Raw genomic sequence first — 11,035 nt, forward strand, 5'->3', positions numbered from 1 at the left:
GGGCCAGGCCCCGCAGCCGGCTGTGACCCGCTCTCGAAGGCGGGCGCGGTGCCGCTCCGGCACTCAACCGGTCCCCGTTACCGGTGCCTGGTCCCCGTTACCGGTGCCGCCCTCGGCCCGGTTCGCATCCAAACCGGACCCTTCCAAACCTGTCACACTCCCGCTCCCACCCGCTGAAACGTGCGCCGGGGCAGCTCCCTTGTTGCACCGGCTTAAGAGAAAAAACAACTCCAGAACGTTCCCGGATCCATTGGTGCCCTTGGTTCTTTTCTTCTTTTCCCTTAGTTCAAAATTAACAAATATTTGTCATTTATTAGCAAAAGGCTCCAGCCAGCCACTTCCCTCGGCTGAATCAAGTGCCCAGATACATGGTCTTTATATAGAAAGAAATCTGTGTCTTTATAGACAGAGATATATGGGCTTTGAAGAAATATGGGCACTCTAAGAACATCATCTGACACTGGTACAAAACCAGATTCACGTTCACACAAGTCTTCCATTTCACGAGGAAGAAATTCTTTGTTGTGAGGGTGGTGAGCCCCGGGCCCAGGTTGGCCAGAGAAGCTGTGGCTGCTCCTCCCTGCCAGTGTTCAAGGCCAGGTTGGATGAGGCTTTGAGCAACTCCAAGTTCAGGACTCAGTAATTCCACCATTGACAAGGCGAGAAACACAGAATGCAAAGGAAATCACGTACCTTTCAAAGGTATTTTTAATAGTTTTCTTTTTTATAACGATGTACCATATACATCCAACAAGGTCCACGTGCCTGCTCTCCAGGCCTGCAGTGTGCTTCTGTACATCACTAAGGCACTCGGGAGGGAAGTCACTTCTGACAAACGCCACGGGAATGTTTCCACTACACAGCATCGGTCAGCGGTTTCTGCAGCAGCTCTGCCACAGGACTGCGCGTCTCTGATGTACGTGACAGCGAGTCGTACACCAACTCACTGGGAATTTGGCAAGTTTGGCATCACCGAATCGCTTTCAAAGGCACTGAGCATCTTTTTGTACCCCTGGCTGGGAATGGCCACATTTTTTTTTTCCATCAATTTTGAAACTGAATATTCGAATTTTAGTGACATGGAGGAACCAACACTATCAATTCATTCCCTCAGAGTAACACCCGCCCTGCCAAGGCCTGCGTGCCCTCTCCTGCCGAAGCCCGGCTTTGTTGTGCTAGCTGCTGCACTCTCCAGTTTACATCTTCAGGACTCAAGGCTGAGAATATTGTGCGTTACTTTTAAGTCCTACCTTACAGCAATTTTTTCATCAAGAAAGTACTTTGAATGCAAATCAAAATGCTTTGAAACAGCAGAAATAAATTAAACAAATGTAATTTGTTTATAAAAATATTTTCCTATAAATCTTTAAAGCTTATAAAAGCCAGAAAATACATTTAAAAGAATCTCTGAAACATTTCATCCTTTGAGATGTGGTTACAGTTCAGAAAGCGAGAAGAAACAAAGCCCAGGGACATTTGACATGTATCTTCCCACAAGGAATGCTGTCGTACCACACACTTAACCTACTGGTCCAAACGCCTGTGAACATCCTTCCCCGGGTCAGCTCCCCGTGTCAGATCGTTGCTGTTTGAAATTAAAGAGCTGGAAGGTGGCTGACAGTGCTGCTGTTGAGACAGACACGGCACAATTAGCGTTTCCATCGTTAGGATGTGGAGATGCAGACGTCGGTTACACCAGCAGCCGCCACTCTGAAGCCAGAGCTCGGGGACATGGATGCAGTTACAGAGGTGCCATTTTCCAACAGTGCTGTTCTGAATGTACGTGTTCATCCTGGGAGGGCAGGTGGTATCACATACAAACATACCACTGACTCAGCCACCCTTTTTTTTTTCAGTGATGTGGCATTTAAAAGTACCTACATTCCAGTTTATTGATTATGGGATATGTCTTTGTAATAAAACTAAAACGACCTTGCTAGTCCATCCAACATTCAAACCGCATCAATTGGTCCTCTTGCACTTCCAGGAAGACTGTCCTTCGTCCTGCAGCTTCTTAAATTTCGGCCCAAGTAGGAACCACCAGCCAAATCCCAGAATGACACAGATGACAGATTCCACGTAGTAACCGTCCAAGGTGGTAACGCAGGAGCCACCGGCTTTTGTGCAGAGCTGCAACAGAGAAGCAGGAGTCGATGCATCAAATATTCTCTGGGAGATTTAGAAACATCGACCTCTAAAAGCAGGTGTTACACAGCCACTGTCTTTCTCTTGCCCTTGGTTATGACTACATGTCTTTGTTCACTCTTCCTTGTTTCTTACAGAGTTACTAAGAGAGGCTTGCAAGCTTACCATCAGCACAACTAACAAAACTGTTATAAAACACCTGGGAAATGGGGATATTGCCCCAAGGCGTTAACTCAAACAACAGGAACTGCCCAGCTGTCTCTGTCCAGCCTGGAGGTACAAGTGCTGCTCTTAATCCCATGAAAAAAGATCATTATTTTTTTTTCTAGCCATCCAAACAGCTTCTTTAGAAATTATATTGTTGCATCTCACCACACTGAATCTGAAAACTTATTTCTGGGAAAAGCATGCCTAGGGTGTTTATCACTGCAGAACTGGGAGACACAACTCTGGCATGTAAAGGTTGAACGTTCAGCACACGATGGTTTCTGCTGTTGTTCACCTTTCCACACTGCTGTAATCCCAAAATAAATCAATCTGCTGAGCTGAGGTGCTGCCAGCATTTTCATGATTCTGAGACACGTCAAGATCAGATTAGGCATCAGAAGGGAGTGGTGGTGGAACGTTACCAACTGGGAGGATGTGAGAAAAGATCAGAGGAGTGAGGTGAAGGGGGAAGGACCTGTGTTCAATAGAGGGGCGGGCACAGGGAGCCGTGGCAGGGCAATGAGAGGCAGGCAGAGCAGCTGTCCTGCCCCTCTGCAACCAGTGAAAACTGCAACTCCAGTTCCAACACCTCATGTTTGACTTCTGGAACACTTGGTTTATTCAGAGAACCTCTGCATCCCAGAGAGTCCTGGCATTCAAGAGTGAAATAAATCTCAGTCATGAGTAAGGGAAAAAGAAAAACCCAACAAAAAAAACCCCCCAAACATTTCCACCCTTCCAAACAGTCACGTTTAAATGTCTCATGTGCCCAGGAGGAGGTGAATTTGAAACCTTGCTTTCCGGGCAGTTTTACGTCCTGTTGTTTGATCTGTGCCCAGCAGCACAGTGTGTTCTTTGTTCTCTTCCACAGGGCTCCCCAGAACTGGGAAGGCAGCCAGTCACACCATCAATTTCATATGGAAAGTGAAGAGGAAAGACAGAGAGCAACGTCACACCACAGGAGCAGGTACCAAGGTACTCAGATAAGGAGCCTCCGGGAAGACAGAATAAACAAAACCAAAACCTAAGGAACTCGGGGGTCAGACAGCTTGTCAAGAACAGAGCACCTCGTGACCCAGCTCTGAACTAAGCAAGGTTCACTCTCAAAAATGTGACTGCAGCCTCCTGCCACCGCAGAGAACGGTGCTCAGAACCCATCTAGCGCTTCTACCCCCAGCTTTTCATCCCAGCCCGGGGAGAAACAGACAATTACTCTGCACCTGCAAATCCTTGGTGAAGATGTCAGTTACTGAGATAAAACCAATTTCATCAGGCAGGAAAACCAGCTTAGTGGGAAATTTTAAGCATAAGCTATGCACTATGAAGGTTTTCAAAGGTGAGAACTATACAGAGAGAAGCCATTTAATCAATAAATAATGGAACAGAGACCTCTGCAGCCTCCAGAACTTACTTCTGCAGCAGCCGTGGTTCCGCAGGTCTGTTCCTGGGCCCCCGCACCCTCTTTCACCGTCAGTGGGTCCACGAGCCAGAGTGCCACGGTGGAAGGCCAGTTCCCTCCCAGGTTCGACACCGTGTTGAGCAGCGTCATGTAGGTCCCTCCGATCAGCGGGTCGCTGACCTTGGCGTTGAAAGCCATGATCGCCACGTACATGCTGTACAGCGTGATCTACGGAAGGGGCGAGAACACCCAGAGGACAGTAAGGTCTCCCTGGTCACAATGACAATTAAAACTGCTCACAGGAAAGCTGATCTAAGAGATTACTTGCAGTCAGCAACATCAACTGAAAAATAATCCCAACAGGTTAAAATTGCAGATTTACTGCTGCTGAGGGTGGTGAGACACTGGAACAGGTTGGCCAGAGAAGCTGGGGCTGCTCCTCCCTGGAAGTGTTCTCGGCCAGGCTGGATGAGGCTTTGAGCAACCTGGTCTAGTGGAAGGTGTCCCTGCTGCTGGCAGGGGGGTTGGGACTGGATGAGCTTTAAGGTCCCTTCCAACCCAAACCAGTCTGGGATTCTATGAAACACTAAGAGGTAGCCTCGCTGCTTGTCTCACGTCATGCTGAAATGGACCCAGTCTCACGTGCATTGTGACTCCAGTTATCAAACTAAAATATAAGGCCAGCTAAAACAGCCCCTAAAAATAACACTTTTGTGTTAAAATCGACTCTCAAGGCATTGCATACATTTTAGTTCTGATCCAAAGCCCCGTGTGTATCAGGTGTTTGTTTTCCAGCCCTTGGATCAGCTCCATTATGAGGTTCCTCCAAAAGCAATGAAGTATTTTTTCTATGATCAGGATCATATAACTTTATAGATCTGCACAATAAGCAGCAGCAGCATCATCATCATCATGCCTATGAAACTCAGTCAGAATGCTGGGATTTAGAATCACAGAATGGTTTGGGTTGGAAGGGACCTTAAAGCTCATCCAGTTCCAACCCCCCTGCCAGCAGCAGGGACACCTTCCACTAGACCAGGTTGTTCAAAGCCTCATTTCTCCAGCTCCACCAGGCTTTTGAGCTTCTGGTTTGGGGAAAAAAAAACCAAAACAAAACCCAAAAAACCCTCACCAAACTGGGAAACAAAAGCAGATGTCATCAACTAAACGCAATTTCATATAATATGTTCAATGGAACACATGGAAGAGGGAGAAATAACATTGGCAAGAGCATTGAAAGTAAATATACAGCACACAGGGCAGACTTAGAGGAATTCTGGTGTAAGGACAAAAGCAGATAATGGCATTTATAGTCCTCTTGTATATGAAATACCCCCTGTCCCCCTCCCCTTCCCACGTTACCTGGTGTAAAGCATAACTCAACAATACTACAACATAGTAGTAGACAGGAAATCCTCCTTCGTGCTTTACTTGAGGAGTCCACCACACCAAAAAAGCAAATTCCAGACCAAGCAGTAATCTAGAGGAATAAGAAAGAGAATTTGTAACTTAAGGAATTCTTCCCATGTCTTTCCTTGATGCAAAGCAACCATCGAACATTTGTGCATACAGCTTATATCTAAATAGTTTAAACTAATTCTATCTTAGATGGAATATCTTAGGCAGAATTAGATATTAAATATTTGACAGGCACTGAAATTGTAAGGTTTTTGTACCTAAACAATTCTTGTCTTCCAAATAAACATAACTCACTGGCAGGTCTCCTGTCTCCTACAGGAGCTTTCTCCCCTGCCCCTTCACACAGACATTTATTTTTGTGGAAAGCAACACACAAGATCATCCAACAAAATTCAGCCACAGCAACAGATTCTCTTTTTCTTTTTTTTCTGGTGAAAACATACACAGTTGCACAAGAAAACATTAAAGTAACAGTGACCTGTAACAAATGTGTTACATGATTGACTGTAACAGCATCGGGTCATTAGCTGGATTCACTGGGTTTCAGATTCTATAAGCAAACTCCTGTAGAAAATGCTTAATGCTTAAAATTCAATGCAAAATCATTGAATCATTTGGTTGGAAAAGACCTTTGAGATCATCGAGTCCAACCATACCTGTCCACTGCTAAACCAGATCTCTGAGCACCTCATCTACCCATCTGTTAAATCCCTCCAGGGATGGGGACTCCACCACTGCCCTGGCCAACCCCTTCCAATGCCTCAGAACCCTTGCAGCAAAGAAATTCTTCCTCACATCCCATCTCAACTGCCCTGGCCACAACTGGAGCCCATTTCCTCTTGTCCTGTCCCTTGGGCCTTGGTTGAACAGACCCACCCCCACCTCTCTCCACCCTCCTCCAAGGGACTTGCACAGAGCCACAAGGTCTCCCCTCAGCCTCCTTTTCTCCAGGCTCAACACCCCCACTTCCCTCAGCCACAAGGGAACTCAGCACACTTGTGCTCCAGACTCTGTTGTGTGTGCACCTTCAAAACACCCCACGTCCCGCTTTCTCACATGTGTTACAGTATGAATCACTTTCAAGGCACAAGACACAGAGTTCAACTCACCATGAGAATCCTGACACACTTTCTTGGATCTGGAAGTCAGAGAGTTACACAAGACACTTGATCTGAACACACAAATTACTGTGTTTCTGTCAAACAAGGTTGGTTTTTACCTGAAAGGCATGGCTTTGTAAAAGGTGTTGAGTGGCTGGGGGCCTGCTGTGTATTTGCTGATAATCAGGGGCAATATTATCTGTAAAGGAACCATTGGAACCGCCAGCAGGGCCAAGTGCTCTTTTGGGACGCCCTCTTCCACCAGTTTGAGTCCTGTTACAGCATCTGCTGCTGAAAATCCAACCTGCAATGTAAGTTGGACAAAATAAACTGGGGAAGGCAGTGACAGATTGGCTGGAAATTCAGGTTACTCAGATTAAGTAAATAGAGAAATGGGACAGAGCACCATTCACTTCTGTGTTTCATTTGATTTCCTGAACTGTTCTGAAACACGTTCTGCACTTGCACACTCTCCTGGCCATCAGTGCCAATGTTATACCAAGGACATTACACATGGCAACGACATTCATGCTCATGCTTTAATTGCTGTCAGTACCCACAAGGGCCAACAAGGATCCATGGAAACCGGGTTTGTACAGAGCTGCAGATTCTGGGAGCAGCATTTAGGTTAAAGGAAGCCTTTTCTGTACTTTTAACTGCACACAACACAACGGCCTGTTTAAAAACCTTTACAACCCAATTAATACCAGATTGCAATCAAAATTCCCTTTAATGTTTCTGTAAAAGCTCAAACAGATGTTTTCTGCTGTACAACTCTGCTCAGCACGATGAGATAAGCAATTCTGCTTCAACTTTAATGAGAAAATTCAGAACTCTGGTGACAACCACTAGCAAAACTAAGAAATAAGTGACATCACGGGGACTCAGCAACCTTCCAGACTCTGACATCAGCAGCATCTAACAATTCATGTGTGTATTTACTTACTTTTGCTGTGAGAATTAAGAGACAGAAAGTAAGAACTGCTGGCATCTTGATTATTGAGAACAGCAGCCTGTAGGTATCAGTGATGCCTTTAGTTTCTTCTTTTGTTGGCGTTAGCTCCTTGTTTTCCTTTTTGAAAAGGGCGACTAGTGTAGTGGTAATTAAAAAGACAGCTCCCCAGAAAAACAGGAAATCTGGAGGGGCAAAAAAAAAAGAGAAAAAAATTAAAATCTTTCTAGCACCCATCATGTATTTTAAGCAGATATAATATTTGCTAAACTGTGGATTTGGAGGCAGCAACAGTAAAAACACACCAAGAACTTTTTGAGCTAGTGAATGGATTAATCTCAGATAATCCTGTCCTCTACCTTCATGAAAGAGGAAATAAGGAACTAGAGGGTAAGACAGAAATAGCCTTTTATCTTCCTGGTTGTGAGCAACTCCAGAAGCCTCGTGGTGACTGGAAAGTGAGCAGTGAGGGCTGGTGAAAGGGCAAAGCCGGTGCAAAGGTTTAGGCAATGATTAGCTGCCTCATGCCCAGGAAGAGCGAGCACAAGCAGCATGGAATAAAACAGGGGAAGACTCCTTCAGCTATAGCCTAACATTCTCTGTGTAAAAGAAAAAAGGCATTTCAAACCATTTTCTGCTGCTTCCACATCAGTTACTTTTCCCTTTCCTACAGAAAAGATCTCCTAAGCAATGCTGTCAGCCTGCTCCTTCTCCTGTTAAAAAAAGGTATCCCAAACACCTAGTTTTAAGCAAAAGATGAGTTTTCAGAGAGTCATGCTAATCACAGCTACTGTCTACCAAAAGACACATAGGGCTGGGACTCTAATAATAGCACGAAGCATCATCACTGCAGTGAGGATGGGAACAGAAATAGCTTTGAGCATCAGGGCATGAATGCTGCTGGTCAGGTGAGCTCTGCCAGCTGCAGTACAGCGATGCAACGGCTGGCTTAGCAACAACAACAAAAACCACCAAAAAAAACCCCCAAAAGAAAATATAAAGCCATATATAATAGTCCAGATTAAAATAAATAATAATAAAAAAAGTTTTTCTGGTTGTAGGCAGTTTACACATGTCCTTCCAAATACAGGAAAGTCCCCTAACAGGCTACAGGCAAAATAACTTTACAATGAGAATTTCCACAAGGACTTCTAGCAGAGTTTCTTGTGCCACCAGTGCTGCCCAGCCCCATCCCTGTTTTGTCTCTGCCTCTGTACTATCATGACAGCAAAACAAACCATTGTGTCAGGGCAAAGCAAAGTCTGAACCAGATCAGGGACAGAGCAGGCTGGGAAGCACCCACCAGCGAGGTGTGTGTGGGGGGACGGGGGTTTCATCACACCAGCTTTGAGTAATTCTACAGCTACACATCCCTCCCTCCCACCCCAGGAACAAGAGTGTTCCACAGGCACTGGCCCTGGGAGTTTGGGCAGCTCCTTCCTGCCCTGGTGCTTCACCTCTCTTCCTTCACGCTGGGACAGGCACACGTGTGACTGCATCACAGATAACTAAGGCTGCTGCTTCTCAACAGCTTGAGCTTGACTTGGGATCATCGAGTGTTGACTTGCTCTTTCCCCAGCGTCAGTGCTCAGGCTACAACAAAAGCGCTCAGAGATCTGAGCTAGCAGAAAACCAGTCACCTTTTCAAACTGGGAAGTTTGCTGCTGCTTTAGCTGCCCAAACCAGCTCGGCACCAGCCCTGTTACAACCAGCAAAGAGCTGCTCTCCTTGTCTCAGTGAGCAGGGATACAGTCCTGCTCTGCAGCTGCCTCAGGAGAAATGCGGGTGCAGCAAACTCAGGCGCACGGTCACAGGAACGAGGGCACAGAAATTACTTGCAGCCAGTTTTATCACCCAAAAAAACATATCCTGCAACTACAGTGTCAGAGCTATTTGATTTTCTTACTCAGTACTCCAGGACAAGTTAAACAGGTTGCACTGTTTTTGGTGTTGGTTTTGTTTGGTTTTGTTTTGGGATAATTTCTTTTTTCAAAGACAGTACTCTTGTAATATTAGCAAATCCATTTATACAAACAGTACTGAGGAAAAAAACAAACCAAAACAACAAAGAACCTGGACAGTGGAGGTAAGTACAGCCAAACCAAGCTCTCCTAACTACACTAGTGACTTGCAAGTTGCATCAGCAGTAGGAGACGTCAGTCTGCTGCTGGAGCAAGAGGGAAGAGACACGCCAGCACTGATGAACTACACAGTAAGGAGAGAAAAAAAGGAAAGCAATAAACCAGCAGGGTTACTCTGAGGACTCCTCTGTGCTCGTTTACACAGAGACCAGACACAGGGTTAACAACAGGAAGGAAAGAGGAAAACTGGTGAGCAATTGTGATAGCTGCACAGACAAAGTAAGCACAGCAGTCTTGGAAACAGATATCCTGATTTATCAGTAGGACAGGTACAGGACAGAGAGCAAAAACCAGCCTTTAAACAACAATTCACCTCCATGTTGGCATACCTCTTCTCTTACAGGATACAGGCAGAGCAATCAACGTGAGAGAGGGCAAGAAAACTAAAGGCATGAGGATTTACCCTTCACTGCTACCCAGGGTCACTTTGAGACTGCAACCAGCAGTGGTGGCAGCTTCTCCTGTCCTCCAGCTGGCTACACTCACCCTTGCAACCAAAACATGGGCACTGTAAGCATCTTCTAGGTAACAGGTCTAACATCAACCACCACATATAACCTTTCTGGAAAGAAAAAAACCCCAAGCAACCCAAAAATCACCCAACAGAATACATCTCTACACTAACAGCTAGTTATGATTGGATTACCAGACTCCACTTAATTCATTAAAGAAAAAATAAAACCGCCTTAATTTACTAAAATAAGGCCTTTCTTCAGAAATTGGCTAAGTAGTCAACCCTGAACACTATTGTAATTTCTATTTCTGTGCAAAATAACATCTTGGAAGAGCCAATATCTTTTTTAATTTCCCCCTCCCTTCCTCCCAGAAGGAGATGTTCTTAAAAGGCCTCCTTAAAAAGAGGCAAAGCTTTTGGTTTGTTTGGGGTTTTTTTAAGCAATAATCTATTCCATGGCCATTAAACTAGGGAGGGGGGGAAAGTCTCTGCAGAGTGCTTACGCTTGGTCAGCCAAGATAATGACAAGGCAGGTTTCCCAAACTCTTAAGCCCAGAGAAGCCTGGAATTCAGTGCCCGTAGCAGTGGACTCTGCCAACCTCCTGGCAGGCTGTGCTTCCTCATGGGCAGGGGACAATCCAAACCTGCTCGTTCACAGCACCAAACCACCGCTCCCTCTGAACAAGAGCTTCCGTCCAGAAGCATCCCCATCCCATCAAAGCCAGGGTGGATGAGGCTTTGAGCAACCTGGTCAAGTGGAAGGTGTCCCTGCTGCTGGCAGGGGGGTTGGGACTGGATGAGCTTTAAGGTCCCTTCCAACCCAAACCAGTCTGGGGTTCTGTGATCCCAACAGTACCTGCGAGGGTGACAATCCCCTGGGGCTGGGGCTGGAACCGTAGGTACTTGTTGCAGAAGGAGGGCGACTCCAGGGCCAGGAAGAGGACGTTGCCCAGGAAGTAGCCGGCTGTCTGGCCCACGGAGTTGCAGGTGGAGGCATAGCCCACGTTCTCCCTGGACAGCATGGTCAGGGCCCAGCCGTCCACCGCAATGTCCTGCGTCGCTGCCAGGAACTCGAAGAGGAAGAAAGTCACAGTCAAGGCCACCACGTCGGGGCCCCGGCCCTCCCCGTCGCCCAGCAGCAGCTCCACCTGGGTGGACATGTAGATCATGAAGAGCCCCAGGACGTACTGCGTGGGCACCAGCCAGGACTTGCGGCGG

The 11,035-nt window shown here is 46.4% G+C and overlaps 1 protein-coding gene across 1 annotated transcript; it reads right to left on the bottom strand.

Moving 5' to 3' along the window:
- Window positions 1–1,962: 1,962 nt before the first annotated feature.
- On the bottom strand, window positions 1,963–11,031 carry SLC33A1 (solute carrier family 33 member 1; the record flags this gene model as incomplete). The annotated part of the gene is made up of 6 exons (XM_010162782.1): window positions 1,963–2,130; window positions 3,764–3,979; window positions 5,114–5,231; window positions 6,390–6,574; window positions 7,217–7,407; window positions 10,674–11,031. Coding segments are annotated over 6 exons (1,236 nt in total), but the record flags the coding sequence as incomplete, so codon positions are not given.
- Between the last annotated feature and the right edge of the window lie 4 nt (window positions 11,032–11,035).

This window comes from Antrostomus carolinensis, unplaced genomic scaffold (assembly GCF_000700745.2).
Source record: "Antrostomus carolinensis isolate BGI_N321 unplaced genomic scaffold, ASM70074v2 scaffold26752, whole genome shotgun sequence".
Taxonomy (NCBI): Eukaryota; Metazoa; Chordata; class Aves; order Caprimulgiformes; family Caprimulgidae; genus Antrostomus; species Antrostomus carolinensis.